The sequence below is a fragment of the Protobothrops mucrosquamatus genome, unplaced genomic scaffold (genome assembly GCF_001527695.2).
Source record: "Protobothrops mucrosquamatus isolate PMUCROS unplaced genomic scaffold, P.Mucros_1.0 scaffold1778, whole genome shotgun sequence".
Lineage (NCBI taxonomy): Eukaryota > Metazoa > Chordata > Lepidosauria > Squamata > Viperidae > Protobothrops > Protobothrops mucrosquamatus.
Genome location: NW_015387916.1, coordinates 237,300 through 258,309, shown reverse-complemented (window position 1 = coordinate 258,309; position 21,010 = coordinate 237,300). Strand labels below are relative to the sequence as shown.

The 21,010-nt window shown below is 43.1% G+C and overlaps 1 protein-coding gene across 1 annotated transcript; it reads right to left on the bottom strand.

The window, feature by feature from the left end:
* Positions 1-264: 264 nt before the first annotated feature.
* On the bottom strand, positions 265-20,365 carry LOC107293935 (DENN domain-containing protein 3-like). The gene is made up of 5 exons (XM_015823124.1): positions 20,276-20,365; positions 15,511-15,557; positions 8,874-9,073; positions 3,502-3,617; positions 265-405 (listed from the first exon to the last, which is right to left on the bottom strand). The coding sequence occupies exons 1-5, from the start codon at positions 20,363-20,365 to the stop codon at positions 265-267; spliced, it is 594 nt and encodes a 197-aa protein (XP_015678610.1).
* Between the last annotated feature and the right edge of the window lie 645 nt (positions 20,366-21,010).

The window sequence follows — 21,010 nt, the reverse complement described above, 5'->3', positions numbered from 1 at the left end:
CATGGGAAACACCATCCAACAGAAATCAACACGATTTCTCATGGAAGAAATCGAAACTGTGACAACTGAAATCACGTTCAGAGGAAGAGGTCCACATCAATGCTGAATTATCAAGGTATTGATTAGTCGTCTGGGTTAAGCTTCCTTCGACTTCCTCTTCCCGGCCTGTTTTGACAATTCTTGTAATTGCTAAAAAAAATCCTGGCTCTACCCCAGCCATCTCTGCTCGCCCTCGGAAAGAAAAAGCCACCCCAATATTTATCCTTACCAAGACAAGCAGTCCTTCAAGGCGTTGAAATAAGGGTACCTGGATATGACACAAACCGCAAAGGGTACAAAATACGAATCGGCTGTGGGGTGCTGAAGGTTGTCCCAACGTGCCTGCCCATTGTAAAGGCGTCCCTCCTAAAAGAAAAACACAACAACTGCTGGTGAGTTGCTGGCCTTTCAAAGAATCCTGTTTTCAAGAAAGGAAGGGGGTGTTATTCACAGACAGACACACACACACAGACATCACAATTACAGTATGATAGAATCAGTATGGCTGAACCAGGCCTTCGAGTGCCGCTCAACTGTGACAACACTTCAATTGTGGATGTTTCTCCCGAGTGATGCTTGGTTGACTCCTTCGCCATCTGTCTTTCAAACAAAAAATTGAAGATAAGGCCTTTTCACAGGGACATTTCCAGGATAACAACTGCTCCAAGGCCAGGCTCTCTTAAAAAATGCCTATTTTCTGGAAATGTAAACAACAACCAGGCACTTATTACCATCTCTGGTGGATATGTCCTAATGCTAAAAAGTTTTCGTTTAAGATCCACATGTGGCTAGAAGAGATGATTAAAATATGGATAGAATTTAAACCAGAACTCTGTTTGTTAGGAATATTAGGTTTGAATTATGGAAAAGAGAAAGAGTATTTAATATGGCATGTGCTGACAGCTGCAAGAATAATATTTGCCCAATTTTGGAAAAATGAAAATTTACCATCTGACCAGGCTATAATAACAAAAATACTCCAATGTGCAGAAATGGATAGATTAACTTTAGAAATGAAAGAGAAAGAAGACACAATTTATTTTAAAACATGGGGAAATTTTTATTATTGGTTAGAAACACGCTAGAATGAGAAAAGGTTATGAAATGTAAAGAGATAATTGATAATTTGTATTTATATTCCATGATTATTTGTACGAACTTGTTCTTATTTCTTCTTCCTCTTCTTCCTCTTTGTATATTTGTGATCTTAAACAATATGGTAAACTATAATTAATATGTAATATACTATTATTTTAAAATGATTATAATTAATACTAAGCATTGTTAAGTAGTGAAATGAATGAGATTTATTGACTAACTTGTTATTTACATGATTATATGGAAAGCTGTTCAATAATAGAGTAATTATTAAGATTTAATATGTAAATCCGGACTGGTAGACTTGCTGAAGCGATGTTATTTTGTGGGATTAATCCCATTTTTGTGTTACCCCTTTCCCCTGGTCTAGCCTTTTTGTGTGTTTCCCGTTGTCTTATCCTTTTTGACCCTATCCCTTTATTACCTTTATAAAACTCAATAAAAATATTTATTTAAAAAATGCCTATTTTCTTTATTTCACATTTCTATTGTTTAAATTAACTTTGCTTTTAATTTTGTATTTGTATAATATAGGTAAAGGTTTCCGCTGTCCAGCCATGTCCGACTCTAGGGGTGGTGTTCTCTGTTTCTTAGCCAGGGGAACCACGATTTCCGTGGTCATGTGGCCAGCAGGACTGTGTCTTGAGGTGCAGGGAACGCTGTTTCCTCCCCACCAAAGTGGTACCTATTTATCTACTCACATTTGCATGCTTTGGAACTGCTAGGTGGAACAGGAGCTGAGGCAAGGAACGGGAGCTCACCCCTACACACAGTGCTGGGGTCTCAAACCTGGGCTGTCAGCTTTCCAGCTGACAAGTTCAGCATCTTTAATGACTGAGCCATCACACCCCTTCTATCTATTAAGTTTAACCTACCTAAGACCACACCTGGAATACTGCAGCCAATTTTGGTCACCATATCACAAAAAAGATGTTGAGAGTTTGGGAAAAAAAATTCAGAGAAGAGCAACTAAGATGATCCAAGGCCCGGAGGCTAAAACATACGAAGAACGGCTACGGGATTTGGGTTTGGCTAGTATAAAGAAAAGAAGAAATATGGGAGACATGATAGCAGTGTTCTAGTATCTGAGGGGCTGCCACAAGGCAGAGGGGGCCAGGTTGTTCACCAGAGCACCAGAGGGAAGGACGAGAAACAATGGCTGGAAACTGATCAGAGAGAATTAAGGAGAAATTTCCTGACAGTGAGGACAATCAACCAGTGGAACAGCTTGTCTCCAGAAATCGTGGGTGCTCCATCACTGGAGATTTTTAAGAGGAGACTGGATATTCATCTGTCTGAGACAGTATAGGTTTTCCTGCTTGAGCAGGGGGCTGGACTAGAAGACCTCCATAGTTCCTCCCAGCTCTATTCCTATTCTATTCCTATTCTATTCTATTCTATTCTATTCTATTCTAGTCTAGTCTATTCTAGTCTATTCTAGTCTAGTCTAGTCCACTCTACTCTATTTATGATTTATTGAAGGCAAAGGTAGAAGAGGATGGCAGAGGATGAGATGATCAGTTAGATGAACATGAATTTGGGAATTTGGGTGCGGACAGGAGCTCACCCCATCGCACAGCACTCCAATATCTGAGCCAGGGCTATCAGCTCTCCAGCTGACAAGCTCAGCTTCTTTAACCACTGAGACATCTCATTGGNACTCTATTTATGATTTATTGAAGGCAAAGGTAGAAGAGGATGGCAGAGGATGAGATGATCAGTTAGATGAACATGAATTTGGGAATTTGGGTGCGGACAGGAGCTCACCCCATCGCACAGCACTCCAATATCTGAGCCAGGGCTATCAGCTCTCCAGCTGACAAGCTCAGCTTCTTTAACCACTGAGACATCTCATTGGTATAATAGATTTGTCTATAAGTGTTGAAGCACACATTAAAAATGAAATTTAGTTGCTTGCTCTCAGTGTACACATATATAACACACATTTAAAACATACTAAATACAACGTATGTATAGACCTACACCCTTACATATAAGTAACGTATCAATATGAATCACTGTCCATCTTGAATACATAGTGGAAAGAGGAAGCTTGAGAGTTCACAAGGTTGATACTGTATGGAACAAAACTGTGGCTGAATCTGGATGTTCTGCTTCGGATACCACGGAGCCCCCTCCTCCCAGAAGGTAACAAGGAAAGCAGGTTGTGAAGAGGATGTGTAGTGTCCCAGACAATCTTGCGGACTCTGCTCAAGCAACGCTGTCATAACATCAAATGATTGCTAGGGGACTGGACGTTAAGACGAGGACTAACTTTCATCAATACATTCTGAAACTAGTAAACGATCCAGCTTAGGATAACTTTATTACGGCCAAAATAGCCAATTAAAAAAAACAACATACTTGTATAGTCTGGTAATACTGGACCACAACTCCGTAAGTCCGGTTTCCGAAAACATCGGTGAAAACGAGAAAATGAAAGTGGTCCTCTCTCGACTCACACGTGATATAAAATCCTCCTGTAAAAAAAAGAAAGAAAGAAAGAAAGAAAAAAGCCTTGCGGAAAAACAGCACAAGACACACACAACACGGCATCAGAGAAAGGACCGTAATGCACGTATTTATCAACCTCTGACCTTGTAGCAGGGCTGACAAAAATCAGCCCTTTTTAACGGCAGGAGGTCCTCAGCTTACGACCACAAAGGAGAACAAAGTTTATGTTGCTCAGTGAAAGAGTTAAGTGAGTTTTGTCTCGCTTTACGCACCTTTCTTGCCACAGTTGTTAAGTGAATCGCTGCGGTTGTTAAATTAATCACAGGGCTGGCTTCCCCGTTCACTTTGCCAGGAGGTTGCAAAACCAGAATTATTTTCGTTAGGAATAGTAGGAGCTAATTATGAGAAAGATTGCAGATATTTAATACTACACCAGTGGTGGCAAACCTATGACACGTGTGCCAGAGGCGGCACTCGGAGCCCTCTCTGTGGGTACGCGTGCTGTCGACCTAGCCCCGCCTCCCTGTGGCCCCCACCTCACCAGCAGCCTCCCTGGAGGAGAATCACCCCCGGGTGTGGCCCACACGGAGCAGCGCAGCCAAGGACATAGCCGGGCAGCAGGGACACGACTCCGCCCTCGCACCCCATAGCGTGCAGATGATGCTGCGGGGCGTGGGCGGAGGGCGTGGCTGCCATGGTGCTGCAGGGCTGCCTGGGTGATCTGCTGCGGGTCATGGAGGCGGTGCATGTCCCTGCAGGTGGGCGGGGCAGGGGGCGGGTGGGGGCGGAGCAGGCAGGGTGGGAGGCGGAGCAGGGGCAGGGGGCGGTTGTTGGGCACTCAGTCTCTAAAAGGTTCGCCATCACTGTATTACACGTACTAACGGCGGCAAGAATTGTATTCGGCCAACCTTAGAAAAATGAAAACTTACCAGCTGAAGAAGTACTAATTAAGAAAATTCTAGAGTGGGCAGAAATGGATAGATTGACTTTAAAGATTAAAGAGAAAGAAGACTCCGTCTACTTTAGAACGTGGGATATAATTTCTATCAATGGCTAGAAAGACGAATTAGAGAGAAAGGGACGTGATATGTAATTTTGAATCTATATTAGCAAGATTGAGTGATGAATTAACATATTGTTTATGATAATTAACTATTTTCTATTGTTTGTTAAATACATGAACCCAGACATTATGCTGTTTGCTAAATATTGAGAATGTTACTTGGAAAAACCCTAATCCTAACCTGAATCCTAATCCCAACCCCGACCCCATCTTATTCCTAACCCCATAAAAACTAATAAAATCTATACCAAAAAAAAGAGAAGGTTGCAAAAGGGGATCACGTGACTGTGGGATGCTGCAACGGTCGTAAGTATGAACCAGTTGTCAAGCGTCTGAATTTTGATCGTGTGACCCTGGGGATGCCACAATGGTCGTAAGTGTGAAAAATAATCCAAAGTCCCTCTTTTCAGTGCTGTTGTAAATTTGAATGGTCACCTAAACAAATGGTTGTAAATCGATGAGTAAGGAACTAGATTACTATGGACTAAACCCAGTAATTCATTCATTTGTTTATTTATAGCAGGGATCTCCAACCGCCAAGCCATGGACCAGTACCGGTCCACGGCATGCCAGAAACCGGTCGCCACAAATAAGCGAAGCCCCATCTGTGGGATGCAGGCAGCACGCGAAACCACGCCCCCTCCGGTCCACGGAAAATCCCCTCTCCACGGAACTGGTCCCTGGTGCCCAAAAGGTTGGGGGCCGCCAATTTACAGCATTTCTAGGCCACTCTGCTCCCAACTGATTCCAAGTGGAGAAACAATTAAAACCATCCACAAATCAAGCCAACAATGATAATAAAATTGCTGCTGAAAAGAAAACAATGAACATATTCTCCGTGGACCAATGAAATAAACCCATTTTAACTTGTCAGGTGGATTCAGCAGATCCTGCTTTGCCCACAACCCATGTAACACAGCAAATAAGACTCTCCAAGCATACCCTGTTGTGACTATCAAAGGGAGGGCACATTTTATTCTGCCATGGCATTGGTTTGTCCATCCATCCATCCATCCATCCATCCACCCATCCAATTTCTATAACCCCCAAATTCAACCAAGTGATTCTGGGCAGCTTACAATTCTACAAGTATAAAACTCTTAAAACAATTTGAAAGGCATGAAAACAATAAAAACATCCACAAAATAAATATAACTTGTTCTCCAAGAACACTCTGAAGATTTCACAGGATGACACATTTTAGTCTTAAAGGACGTGCAAGGGAAGCAGAGTTGACCCACTGGTCCAAAGTAAGAAGACAGAACAATGTCTGAATAATCCTGACAAATCACCTTCAGACATTCAGATGCAAGGCCCCAGAATCAAGACTCATCACAGGATATTTTCAAATGTGTTGCGTGTGCCGCACAGGGTAGATCGCATGGTGTTGTGCCGGTTGACTTCCTTTGTTGAGGGTCAATCATTATTATAGCAATAGCACTTAGACTTATATAGCGCTTTATAGTGCTTTATAGCCCTCTCTAAGCGGTTTACAGAGTCAGCATGTTGCCCCCAACAATCTGGGTCCTCATTTTACTAACCTCAGAAGGATGAGTCAACCTTGAGCTGGTCAGGATTGAACTCCCGGCAGTGGGCAGAATTAGCCTTCAATACTGCTTTCTAACCACTGCACATCATGGATGGATGAGCAATAGCAAAAGCACTTAAGACTTATATATCGCTTCACAGTGCTTTATACAGCCCTCTCTAAGCAGTTTACAGGTCTCGGAAGGATGGAAAGCTGAGTCAACCTTGAGCACGGTCAGGATTGAACTGCTGGCAGTGGGCAGAGTTAGCCTGCAATCCTGCATTCTAACCACTGCACATCATGGATGGATGGATGGATGGATGGATAGATGAGCAATAGCAAAAGCACTTAGACTTATATACCGCTTCACAGTGCTTTATACAGCCCTCTCTAAGCAGTTTACAGGTCTAGCGTGTTGCCCCCAACAATCTGGGTCCTCATTTATCGACCTCGGAAGGATGGAAAGCTGAGTCAACCTTGAGCCGGTCAGAATCGAACTGCTGGCAGTGGGCAGAGTCAGCCTGCAATCCTGCATTCTAACCACTGTGCCAGCACGGCTATTTATTTAGTTTATTTTGATTCTGTTGATATGGCAAACTTTTGCATGTTCTGATTTATTATTGTTCACATTTCTCTATACAGCAGTCAGGAAACTTCCAGTGGTTTACATAAGATGCAAAACTAATAAACCATCCGTGGTATGCAAATCCATAAAAACAATAAAAGCAAACATCTACCAAATTTAAACATATAAACATTAACAACAGAAGTTAGAAACGCCGTGATAAAATCAGAGGACAGCTCTCCAAAACAACACCTTAAAATTTTTTTCCAAAATACCAGCGAGGGGGGGGGGACAACCTGATCTCTACCAAGGGGGGGGTTGTTCCATAGTGCTGGCGCTGCCACAGAAAGCAGCACCTTCTCCCCACATCCCATAAACCTCCCCAAAAATGTGGAATCGATCATTGTTTCTTCCCGTTGGATATGATCACTCAAGCTGGAGAAGATCGTGCCAGATCTTGCTGTGAGCCACGAGGAGTCATTTAAAGTTTGGCAGTGTATAAGACGAAGGAATAAACAAACAAACAAACCAGATTAAAAGAAACCTTAATTTGAGATGTAAAGCCCGGCCTTTACAACCTCACCAATGTACAAGTGGTCCTTGACTTATGACCATTTGTTTAATGACTGTGTCAGGGTAATAATTTAACAGCTAAACAGCTTATGTAAAGTTGGAATGCAATGTGGATGATGCAATGACAGGATGATGCTGTGGGAAGTCACACACACACACACACACACCGAGAAGGAAATATTAAAGAGGCAGACAAGCATGCCCAGTTTTTCTTAATAGCCCCAAGTCTCCCTCCCCCAAGCAGAAACCAGCTCTGTAGAAATGCAGATGTAAATAATCCAAGAAGGTTGGAGGCCCCCAGCTAGAAGATTAAGAAGACAAAGATGCCTAAAATCTACATGCCCCACCCAAACTCTAAGACAGGACATAATAGGATTAACCCACAAATGCCAAAGGGCACACTCAGACTCAGGTCAAAGTTCATGCCACAGGGACAACTCCAAACAAAAGGCTCCAGAGGGTATAAAAACCCATTCCCTACATGTGCTTGCTCTCTTTTTTTCCAGAGCCATCTTTTTGTCTGGCTCTCCTCTTCAATAAACTGCAACCTTCTTTCTAAAACAGTCAACATGTTGTTTATTCCTGGCTTGGACTGAACCATGATGAAGACTTTTCCTTCAACAATGCAATATTAGGAATGACTCAGCAGGGTCTGTGTCTGTGCCTTTAAGAGGCTGAGTATAAAAGGGAAGTTTTTTATTGGAGTTTTTCTCTCTCATCCGTTTGACCGCTGTAACTGCTGTGTATTAGAGTTTGCTGTTTCACCACGTGCATGTATTCTGTTTCTAGGGTATATTTGTAAATAGTGTGCTATAAACCATCATTTAATTACAAACCACTGTACTGCCTTTACTCCTGGGTTACCTCAGCACAATAGGACTGTGCATGCTCTGACAGACTGTTTGAAGTTACCATGGGGCCGAAAAACGTCACAACTGCTCCTTGCATTGCACTACCACTGCAGCGTCCTCGCAGTTACACGATCAGAATTTGGGAACTCGGCAACTGGCCTGTTATTTGCGACGGTTGCAGCTCCCCAGGGTCACGTGATCCATCATTTGTGACCTTCCCAGAGAGCTTCCGACAAGCAAAGTCAAAATGGGGGAAGCTGGATAAGCTTAATGATTTGTTTAACGACCAGGACAAAAAGGTCATAAAATTGAGTGTGACTCACTTAACAACTGTGTTGCTTAGCGACAGAAGTTCCTGTCCTAACTGTGCATGGAAGTCGGGGACCATAGGTGGCTGCAAATGTTAGCGAACCTCGATACTGGTTGCTCAAACGCAAGTCACACAAAATCTTTAGTCACACGCTCAGGCCTATGCAAAGAGGTGACTTATACCAGGGGTCCCCAACCCCCGGTCTGTGGACCGGTACTAGGCCAGCAACTGGGCTGCACAAACAAGCAAAGCCCCATCCGCTTGATGCAGGCAGCACACAAAACCACGCACCCTTCGGTCCGCGGAAAAACGTCTATCTTTGGAACCGGTCCCTGGTGCCCAAAAGGTTGGGGACCTCTGACTTAACACAACTTATAAATAAAAAAAAATACCTGGAAAGCAAAGCTGAGGCAATCCATTCAGGTCAACATCTTTGGGGACGGTGATGTCTTCATCCTCCGGTGTTTTGGGGGCTCCGTTCAGAGCCTTTGCGTCCTCCGTCTTAAATTTCTCTTTCTTTTTCCGGAAAGAACGGCGCTTGGCTTTATTGAGAGCATTGCTATTTAAAGGAAGAGCTTGCAGGTCTTCCTTGCTGATAAAGGGAGGCACAAAAACGGAAAGAATCTCTGGTTCAAGTGGAACGGTTCTCACGTCCTTCTGTTGTGCAAGCTAAAAAATAATAATAATACCAGAATCAAGATACTGTGACGGGCAGTATGTCAAATCACCTTTTTAATATTGAGCAGCTCTTTCCTGCTGAAAGAGGGACTGGCAACCTGCATTTTCCAAATACTTTTGAGTAGCGCTCAGAAGCCTCCTGGAATCTCATCTATTTACTGCTAAAATTCTCATGTATGTTTGATCGTTTGTAACTTTTGACTGCGTGAAATGGGGCACCGTAGGGCCACAAATTTTGAGTCGGCATTCCTCAAATGTACTAACTTGAAGAATGTGTCCAAAATCCTGGACCTATGACTCCCATGGGATTGACATTTGGCAACGTTATGGGCCACTTCGGTGCCGTTTTGCTGCCGCAGTTAGCCATTGTCACATGATCGTCAGTTCCTTGTTAGCTTCCCACAAGGAAAGTCAATGGGGAAGCCAGCAGGAAGTCAGAAGTCCGAGGCCGGCATGCAGGTAAATGGCTGCAGCTGAGTTGGGGAGGGGGTACACAGGGCAAGTGCCATATAGGTCAGGGGGGTATGCAAGGGACACCGGATGGGTCGGAGAGAGTACAAGGGGATATGCAAGTGTTCTCTGAAATGACCTAATGGGTCACAGGTTCTCTAATGACTGCTAAAAACTGAAGATACCTTCAGATGGGAAACCAATAGAAGCCATGGCATAGGCCCTAAAACAGATACGTAACAATTATAAAACAAAGAATTCCTCTATAGTCCTGCCAACGGAATGGAATGGGGTGGAGTGGGGTGGGGTGGAGTGGGGTGGAGTGGAGTGGAGTGGAGTGGAGTGGAGTGGAGTGGAATGGAATAGAATAGAATAGAATAGAATAGGATGGGATGGGATGGGATGGGATGGGATGGAATGGAATGGAATGGAATGGAATGGAATAGAATAGAATAGAATAGAATAGAATAGAATAGAATAGAATAGAATAGAATAGAATAGAATATATGGAATGGAATGGAATGGAATGGAATAGAATAGAAAATATGGAATGGCATGGCATGGCATGGCATGGCATAGAATAGAATAGACAGAGTTGGAAGGGAGCTTGGAGGTCTTCTAGTCCAACCCCCTGCTCAGGAAATGGTATAGGAAACCCTATACCATATACCATTTCAGACAAATGGCTGTCCAGTCTCTTCTTAAAAACCTCCAGTGTTGGAGCATTCACAACTTCTGGACGCAGGTTGTTCCACTGATTGTTCTAACTGTCAGGAAATTTCTCCTTAGTTCTAGGTTGCTTCTCCCCTTGATATTATTTAACCCTGAACCAAAACCTATTATTAACTTACTTAGTATTAGACTTCTAGCCCACTTTTATCGTACAATTCAAAATGGTGCCAGCAATGCTCCCGTCTCCCACTTTCCACACCACAACATCCTAGTTCTGTGAGGTGGTTGAGCTCTAAAGTGAACAGCTGGCCCAGATGAGGTTTTCATCCCTAAGGGAGGACTAGAATTCACAGCCTCTCGTTGTAAAGTCCAGCACCTTTGCTACTTCACCAAACTAGCTCGGTGACCCCCTTGACATTGTAGCCCTCAGCCCTCCAAAATTATAAGTATGGCCCTTGAATATCAAGACTTTGCCCATCAAGTTGTAAATTTTATCACCAAAGGGCACAAACCAAAGTGCTAAAAACATTTAGCGTAATCTTTATTTTCAAGAATGCTACGGTATCCCAAAACCTGGCAGAGAAAATGTAAACAATAGCATGCAACTGATGTCATTACAAAACTCATTGTTTAACTTGCGTGCCAAAAAATCCACTGGCATTTGTAAAAAGGCCGCCACACCTACCAACTGTTCTCAATTTAGAGTGGAACTGGTTTGGTTTATATAATCTTATGGGGAAAAAAATGCTTCATGCTCAGTTGTTGTTTTTAAAAAAAACATTTCTACAATTTTCAAGAAGACCTCAAAATCCTGCTCCAGGGTCTTTCCAGCAAGTTTTAATTAATTTATTCATAACAAATCGGCACCATCTTGCAGCAATTGTATTTTCTTTTGGAATTTCATTCCGAAGCTGCCTTTTACCCTTCGTCTCAGCAGGTCTGTATGTTTGCATTTTAATGTTAAATGTTATTACAGTTCATGTTTGTATAAATAATGTTTGATTTTGTTTATCTCTTATGAGATTGTCTTATCTCCCAAGGAAATTGCTGGAAACCCCTAGTCACACATCTCAATGCTCTCTGGTCAGGAGTTAACGTTCTAGGAATTATTTCTTTTTTTGTTTTCCTTGTTCATTGCCAGAATGATAGGAGAGGATGCAAGCCCCATCCCTCTTACATCCCCAGGCACTACTTGCAAGATAAGTAGTGGTCACAGAAACTACTGCTTTACTATCCCTAGCAAGAGGTGGGAGTCAGAGTGTGATAATCCAATGACTTCTGGGAGAGGGATTGAGACCTCCAGCTTCACACTCTATAGCAGAGCTGTCCAACCTTGGCAGCTTTTAAGACTTGTGGGCTTCCCCCCAGCATGGCTGGCTGGGGAATTCTGGGAGTTAAAGTCCACAAGTCTAAAAGTTGCTAAGGTTAGGCAGCCCTGCTGTAGAGCAGGGCTTTTCAACCTTTTCCCCCATTGTACCACTTTTAGGATATGGCAACATCCGAGTACCACCAGTCGCCTAGCAAGGTGTCAAAAACTTGATGACCAAAAAAAAAAAAAGGAAAAAAGTGATAAAGTACTGGTAGTCCTTGACTTACAACAGTTCGCTTACTGACTGTTCGAAGTTACAATGGCACTGAAAAAAGTGCCCCCCAAGCCACAGCCGAGCAAGACAGCGCCCGGCGGCGCTCTTCCTCCTGTCCAAGGTTTTCATTGTTGTGAGCATTTCTGTTGAGGATTGGCAGCGGGGGTGGGGTGGGGGGTGTTTGGTTTTTATTCCCTCCGTCTGCTGGGTGGTTGCAGCAGGTTGTGGTCACTTCACATGACCCTGGGACACTGTGACCGACATAAATATGAATCAGTTGCCAAGCATCTGAATGTAAATCACAAGACCCTGGAGATGCTGCAACATTCCAGCTGATCGGCGCTTCTTCTGGGCTCAACAGAAGCGCCAGGATCAGTGCTGCTTTCCAGCTGACTGGTGCTTCTTCAGGGCTCAGCAGAAGCGCCAGGATCAGCGCCAAGCTCCAGCTGGAGCCTGGCGCTGATCCTGGCGCTTCCACTGAGCCCTGACAGCCCTGCAGCTCCAGCCGTCTCTCGCTCAGGCTTGTGCGGTGCTGCCACCGGTTCAGCTCATTCCCCTCCCCGCTACCACTTTTCTAGGATTGTCGTGCACCACCTGCCAGGTGCCAATGTACCACAGGTGGTACCCGTACCACTGGTTGAAAAGCCCTGCTCTATAGGATCAGCCATTATTTCCAATGAGCTCTGTAATGTACATCCACACAATAACATTAAATACAGCCATCTCTCTCTCTCTCTCTCTCTCTCTCTCTCTCTCTGTGTGTGTGTGTGTGTGTGTGTGTGTGTGTGTGCATACATGCGCCCACAAGGGGAATCTTGTTAAACGTGCTTTCAGAAATCTATGCTTTCTTTCCTTCCCACTTTTTGGCAATAATGTGTTTTTAAATGCTGAATGGTGTAATGGATTACATAACTGAGGAACTAGCTGAGCAAAAATAACCTGCTCATAGATGGAAAAATGAGATTTATTTTTTTTTAAAGATAGGATGAACAATAGTACCCTTGGAAATTTTCTCAGTTGTTTTTCCTCATAAGTTGATTGGAAATAGTTTTATGAACTCTGATGACTCAGCCTGGAGAGAGAAAGAGATTGTGCCATCGCATTACAACATGTGCTGTAACAGAAGGAAATAAATCATCTCGTTCTGAGCAAAGAAGCATACTTTATACCAGGGATAGGCAAGCTTGGCTCTTTTATGACTCGTGGACTTCAACTCCCAGAATTCCTGAGCCAGCCTGGCTCAACTTGGAAACCTCTCCCTTTCCCCTCAGCATGGCTGGCTCAGGAATTCTGGGAGTTGAAGTCCACGAGTCATAAAAGAGCCCAGGTTGCCTACCCCTGATGTAGGTCTGTCTGTCTGTCTGTCTGTCTGTCTGTCTGTCTGTCTATCTATCTATCTATCTATCTATCTATCATCTAGGCCAGGGGTAGGCAACTTTGGCTCTTTTATGACTCGTGGACTTCAACTCCCAGAATTCCTGAGCCAGCCTGGATCAACTTGGAAACCTCTCCCTTTCCCCTCAGCATGGCTGGCTCAGGAATTCTGGGAGTTGAAGTCCACGAGTCATAAAAGAGCCAAGCTTGCCTACCCCTGATGTAGGTCTGTCTGTCTGTCTGTCTGTTTGTCTGTCTGTCTGTCTGTCTGTTTGTCTGTCTACCTACCTACCTACCTACCTACCTACCTACCTATCTATCATCTAGGCCAGGGGTAGGCAACCTTGGCTCTTTTATGACTTGTGGACTTCAACTCCCAGAATTCCTGAGCCAGCATGGCTCAGCTTGGAAACCTCTCCCTTTCCCCTCAGCATGGCTGGCTCAGGAATTCTGGGAGTTGAAGTCCACGAGTCATAAAAGAGCCAAGGTTGCCTACCCCTGATGTCTGTCTGTCTGCCTGTCTGTCTGTCTATACCGTGCCAAGTATAGCTCTGTGTCTCAATCTTGGTATCTAGCGTCATTCTCATCATACCTCACATTGCAAAATTACAGTGGGTGTGAGAAACCTGGCCAGCTATTTTCCCTCTGCAGGTAGTCCTCAACTCACCACCACAATTGAGCCCAAAACTGCCGTTGCTATGCTAGTCAGCTAAGCGAAGATTTGCCCCATTTTATGACATTCCTTGCCCCGTTTTTAAAAGAATTGCTGCGGTTGTTAAGTTAGGAACATGGTTGCTAAGTGAATCCGGCTTCCCCCATTGACTTTGCTTGTCAGGAGGATCGCAAAAGGGGATCACGTGACCCCGAGACACGGCGACCGTCATAAATATGAACCAGTTGCCAAGCATCCGAATTTTGATCACGTGATCGTGAGGATGCTGCAAAGGTCGTGTGAAAAATGGTTGTAAGTCACTTTTTTCAGTGCCATTGTAACGCTGAACATAATAATAATAATAATAATAATAATAATAATAATAATAATAATAATAATAATAATAATAATAATAATAATGAGGAGGAGGAGGAGGAGGAGGAGGAGGAGGAGGTGGTACATTGGACTAGATGACCAACTAGGCCAACCCCCTGCTCAGGCAGGAAACCCTATACTATTTTGGACAAATGGCTGTCCAGTCTCTTCTTAAAAACTTGCAGTCTTGGAGCATTCACAACTTTTGGAGGCAGGTTGTTCCACTGGTTAATTGTTCTCACTGTCAGGAAGTTTCTCCTTAGTTCTAGATTGCTTCTCTTCTTGCTTAGTTTCCACCCGTTGCTTCTTGTCCTGCCTTCAGGCGCCTTGGAAAATAGATTGACCCCCTCACTAAATAGCTGTAAATAGAGGACTAACATAACACAAACCTAGTTAGAACTTCCTTCTATTTAGTAGGCTATTTATCTTCTAATGCTAATCACAATGCTCTATTCTGCTGTTTTTGTATTAGATAAGATACCATGCATGAAAATTAGGCGTGCTATCCTTGAAACTACACAGCTAAGTAAGAGCTATAGGGAATAGGAGAGTAAGACTAGTAACCAAGTTCAAAATATTCTTCCTGGCTCATTCAATTCCCTGAACTCAAAGCAATATTAACACTTGTGAAGCCAAAAAAATAAGGCAACATCTCCATGTGTCAATAGAGGCATTAGGCAAAATCATATTTAACAACCCACTTCAAAACTACAGCTTTGCTTAATACCGGATCTGCTTAGTAGCACTGAACATGGTAGCAGTTGACAGAACAGTCTGTGAGAATTAACAAGTAGACAGCATCATTCTGCATTTTCTTAAACCAGAAAAACAAATGTTATAAAGAAGGGAAATGAGCAACACTACTGATATAAATTTCAGCCAATTAAAGAAAAATAAAATCGGCTCAGTGACATCCTGTTTCTTTTACTGAGGTTTGCAAATGGGAAGATACGTTCCTCCCACCCTTATTGCAACATGTAAGTGTCATGCAAAACAGACAAAACGCTATTCTCCATTAGGCAAATAGTTGCTAAGTAAGAGTTTCACAGAAATGTAACACTAGTCAGTCATCCTTCTCCTTCCCAAAGGCACGTAATATTTTTTTTTTAATTAATGGGACATTTTTGGCCAGAGCCTTGTGGAACAATTTAAAAGTAGCGGATGGGGCCAGAACAAATGTTAAATGTTATTTATTTATTTTTATTGTTAAATGTGACAATGATCAAATGCTGTTCATGTGATTACTTTCCAGCCACGGATATAAGGTTGCGTTCAAAGGTTTCTGATGCCGCCTGTGAGGCTTCAGATCGGGTTGAACCAAAATTAGCACACTATCATCAACAAACTTAGTACGCAAAAGAATTTGAAGCCTGACAGCATCGCAACCAAAGAGAAAAAGTGAAACAGATGCCAAGAGCCTTAAGTTAATCTCTTCCCCCAACTTCAGATAATAAGAGGTGTTGTCAAGGTGTCCAACATTTTCACACGCAAAAAAAAAAAAAAAAGGCAACCTCTTAAATAAGAAGAGGTAGAAGATGCAGATGTTTATTGGAGGATTGTGGTGGCAAAAAGGTAAGAAAAAATAAGCACCCAGAGTCGAATAATTGTGATTTTAAAAACTCAAGGACAATAAGATAATGGCTTACAGAGGGGGCTGGTGGACCACGAAAAGTAGATCCCACCTCCACACCTGTCTACCCGATTCCTAATTATATCCAATTCCTGTTCAGTTTAATGATGTCAAGCTTTTTAACATTTTATAGGTAGTCCTCAGCTTACGACCACCATTGAGCCCAAAATTTCCATTGCTAAGCGGGACGGTTGTTAAGTGAGTTTTGCTCCATTTTACAACCTTTGATGCCATAGCCGTTAAGTGAGTCACTTCAGCTGTTGACGTTGTTAAGTGAAGCTTGCTTCCCCGTTATCTTTGTTTGCCAGAAGGTCGCAAAAGGGGATCACGTGACCTGGGACGCCGCAACCGTCATAAATATGAGTCAGTTGCCAAGCAGCTGAATTTTGATCACGTGACCACGGAAAAGCTGCAATGCTCATAAAGTTGGTAACAGTCATAAATCACTTTTGCCAGTGCTGTTATAACTTTGAATGGTCACTAAACAAGGTAAGATAACCTTTATTGTCATTTTCTTACTGTGGGCACAACGGCACACATCAAAAATGAAATTTAGTTGCTCCCTCTCAAAATGAAACACGTACATGACACACACCAAAACATACTATGTATAACATATGTATAGACCCACACCCCTACATATACATAGCAAATAAATATTAAATAGCAAATAAATATTAAATACTAAATAAATATTAAATACTAACTACTATAAGTTAAGGACCACCTGTATATTCTTGCTTTTATTGTAACATAAGCTGCACATTGTCAAATAGAGATATAGTAAGCAAATAAGCTTAATAAATAATGGCTTAATAGCAAATAACCTCAGTACCATGCCTATACTTGGTTCCCAGTTGTGTCCAATCTCTAATTTTAATGTTTTTAATATGTTTAATGTTGTATAATCTTGTTTTTCTTGTTTTGAGAGCGGGATGGGCATCATATCAATTTAATAAATATTGGATAAATAGTTGAATAACCTCTGTACCAGAGGTGTAACTTGATTCCCAACTGTATCCAATCCCGGTTCATTTTAATGTTTTTCATATTTTTAAAGTTGTGGTATTTTTGCTTTGCTTCTATGGCAAGCTGTCCAGAGTTGCTTCGATAATGAAGTGAGCAGCAAATGAATTTAATGGGTGCAAAATAAGTAATAAATTCAAACCTCAGCGTCAGAATCGGGCCTTTCCATTGGGAAATTAACAGTGCTGTTTTTTATAAAAACAGTCTTTGGTGGAAGGCAAAGGGAATAATACCTGCTCAAGAATATATGCTGTTTTGGAGGGGACAAGGGCACAATTGAAATATATTGTATATTGTTAATTGTTATAGGAGAAGAAATATAGGTAATAAAAATGGTCTTCAGGAGGGCGGGTGCACTGTGGTATTTATTATTTTTTATACTGTTTTTTATTTAGACATATGTATTATGTTTGTATTATTTGTATTTGAATACAATTAAAATTAAAAAAAAAACAGTGCTGAACTCCTTAGCCGACAACAGCAAAACAATCACCTCTCTTCAAGGTCGTACAGCAATTAAGTTCTCAACTTAAAGTGGTTTATTTAGTGACCAATGCAGCCAACACAGTGCTGGGCTGCATTAACAGAGGGATAGATTCAAGATCACGTGAAGTATTAATACCACTTTACAAGGCCTTGGTAAGGCCACACTTGGAATACTGCATCCAGTTTTAGTCACCACGATGTAAAAAAGATGTTGAGACTCTAGAAAGAGTACAGAGAAGAGCAACAAAGATGATTAGGGGACTGGAGGCTAAAGTATATATGGAAAGGCTGCTGGAATTGGGTATGTCTAGTTTAATGAAGAGAAGGACAAGGGGGGGGACATGATAGCAGTATTCCAGTATCTCAGGGGCTGCCCCAAAGAAGAAGGAGTCAAGCTATTCTCCAAGGCGCCTGAAGGCAGGACAAGAAGCAACGGATGGAAACTAATCAAGGAGAGAAGCAACCTGGAACTAAGGAGAAACTTCCTGACAGTTAGAACAATTAACCAGTGGAACAACCTGCCTCCAGAAGCAGTGAATACTCCAACACTGGAAGTTTTTAAGAAGAGACTGGACAGCCATTTGTCTGAAATGGTATAGGGTTAACTGCCTGAGCAGGGGGTTGGACTTGATGACCTCCAAGGTCCCTTCCAACTTCATTATTATTAATTATTATTATTATTATTATTATTATTATTATTATTATTATTATTATTATTATTATCTTTCAAAGTTACAGTGGCATCGAAAAAAGCGACTTACGATTATTTTTTGCACTTATGACCATTGCAGCATCCCCAGGGTCACATGATCAAAATTCAGACACTTGGCAACTGACTCATATTTACGACGGTTGCAGTGTCCCGGGGTCACGTGATCCCCTTTCGGGCAAGCAAAATCCACAGGGAAGCCAGATTCACTGAACAACCGTGTTACCAACTTAACAACCGCAGCGATTCGCTTAACAATGGTGGTGAGAAAAGCCGTAAAATGGGGCAAAACTCACTTCACAAATGTCTTACTTAGAAACGGAAATGTTCTTTTTGTGATTGTAGGTCGAAGTCTTCCTGTATTCCAGGGGGGGGTCTGCCATTTTTCCAAATCTCCCCCACAATCTCTGCTAAGACCTGGTCAATTCATACGAAGTTTATAAAAATAAATAAATATAGGCAGTCCTTGACTTACGACGGTTCACTTAGGGACCGAAGTTACAACAGCACTGAAAAAAGCGCACTTGTGAACATTTTTCAGACTTACGACTGTTGCGGCATCCTCATGTCACGTGATGCTGGGTAACTGGCTCATATTTACGACGGTTGCATGTGTCCCGGGATCACGGGATCCCCTTTTGCGACCTTCCGACCCGCAAAGTCCATGGGGAAGCCGGATTCACTTAACAACCGTGTGACTATCTGATCAACGGCACAGTGAGTCGCTTAACAACCGTGGCAAGAAAAGTGGTAAAATGGGGCAAATCTCATTTAACAAACGTCTCACTTAGCAACATAAATTTTTGGGCTCAATTGTGGTCGTTAAGTCGAGGACTAGCTGTGTTTACAACAGTTGCCGCATCCCGGGGTTGTGTGATGGCCATTTGTGACCTTCCAAGCTGGCTTCCATCAAGCAAAGTCAACAGGGGGGTGGAGCTGGAGTCCCTTAACAGCTGCAGTGAATCGCTTAACAAAGGTGGCAAAACGGTCCTAAAAGTGGGGCCGGCTCATTTAACAACTGCCTTGCTTAGCAACAGAAATTCCAGTCCCAATAATGATCATCCGTCGAGAACTATTTGTATGTTCCTAATTTAATGAACTGCAGCAATTCACTTAACAAACGTAGCAAGAAAAGTCATCAAACGGGGTAAAGCTCGCTTAAGAAATGTCTCACTTAGCAGCATAAATCCTGGGCTCCGTTGTGGTCGTAAGTCAAGGACTACGTGTGTTTGTGTTTGTGTGTGTGTGTGTGTGTATAGACAGACAGACAGATATATATATATATAGAGAGAGAGAGAGAGAACTACCTGTGTGTGTGTGTGTGTGTGTGTATTATATATAGAGGGAGAGAGAGAGACACCTGTGTGTGTGTGTGTGTGTGTGTGTGTGTGTGTGTGTGTATAGATATATAGATAGATAGATAGATGGATGGATGATAGATAGATAGATAGGTAGATAGATAGATAGATACAGACAGACAGACAGACAGACAGATAGATAGATATAGAGAGATATTATATATAGGAGAGAGAGAGAGAGAACTACCTGTGTGTGTGTGTGTGTGTGTGTGTGTGTATAGATAGATATAGATAGATAGATAGATAGATAGATAGATAGATAGATAGATAGAGAACTACCTGTATATGTGTGTGTGTGTGTGTATTTGTTTGTGTGTGTGTGTGTGTGTGTATTTGTGGTCATAAGTCGAGGACTACCTGTACTTAAAGGTCGTACAGCAACTATTCGATATTATACATACACACACACACACACACGGTACATTTCTCCAAAGGCTATAAAAAAAAAACCCGATAAGCCAAGCCTTCATTAGATCCCCAAGACAGGTGACCCGCTGAAGGTGAAGGGCGGCCAGGTGTTTCACGGGGAAGACGCGACACGCAGGTTTCATCCGGGAAAAGCTTCCTCCTCCTCCTCTTCCTCCTCCTTACGAAAGACCGGCCATTCCCACGTTCGCGGCTCCGGCCGTCGCGGGAACGAGGCGGGCCGGCGAAGGAAGGGAAAGACCCGGGGAGGGGGGAACCTCACGAGGCCCGCCGGTCCAAACAGCCCCGGGGGGGGGAGGCGACCCCCCTAACCCATCGGGGGGGCGCATTCCGACGTTCCCTCCCGGCGGCCGCCGCCCCGCGACGCGTGTTTACCTGACGCGCCTCTCTCGCCTTCTCCCGGGAGGCTCCGAGCAGGACGCAGACCTCCAGGACGGCCGTGGGCAGCAGCAGCAGCTCGTCCATGGCCCGAGCCAGCCGCCGAGGGACCCCGCTCCGCCCCGCCGGCTCTCAGGCCGGTCTCTGGAGGGGCAGCGCCGCGCCACGGCCTCCCTCTGAGGGAAGGGGGGAGGGGCCGGGAGCGGGAGAGGCGTGTCTACGCGCGCGGGCGGGGCGGGGCGTCGAGGGCGTGGCCAAAGGAGGCGGGCGTTCGAGGACTTCAAAGGAGAAACGGGCGACAATTGCGACCCTCGCCGCACACCTGGAATACAGCAGCCAGTTTTGGTCCCCTTAGCACAAAAAAACATGTTAAGAGTTTGGAAAAAATTACATGGGGTATAATTCGTACTTTATTATGGGATTTGAATTTTAAAGAGACGCATGTGATGCTGATGTTATAATAGTGGTAAGATTGTTGTTGTTTAAATTTTAGAAAAGATGGGTAGATTATATTCAGAGAAAGTTAGAAAGTGATAAATGTTTTTTAGCTTATGAGTAAATTTTATAATGTTTATTATAATTAAGGATATTATTATGTTTAAGTCTTGAAGAAATGGTAAAGATTTCCGCATATTTGCAAGATTAATTTTCAGTGTGACTTGGGGAAGATGGATAGATTATTATTAGTTATATGCTTAGAGTTTTATTTGATTGTTTTTTTATGTTTAGAGT

Coding starts and splice junctions, on each gene's coding strand:
- LOC107293935 (XM_015823124.1), bottom strand. CDS start 20,365: ATGGACGAGCTGCTGCTGCTGCCCACGGCCGTCCTGGAGGTCTGCGTC. Junction 15,558..20,275: donor AGGCGAGAGAGGCGCGTCAG/GTAAACACGCGT, acceptor GAAGCCTCACAG/GCGGCATCAGAAACCTTTGA. Junction 406..3,501: donor AGTATTACCAGACTATACAA/GTATGTTGTTTT, acceptor TTTTTCTTTTAG/GAGGGACGCCTTTACAATGG.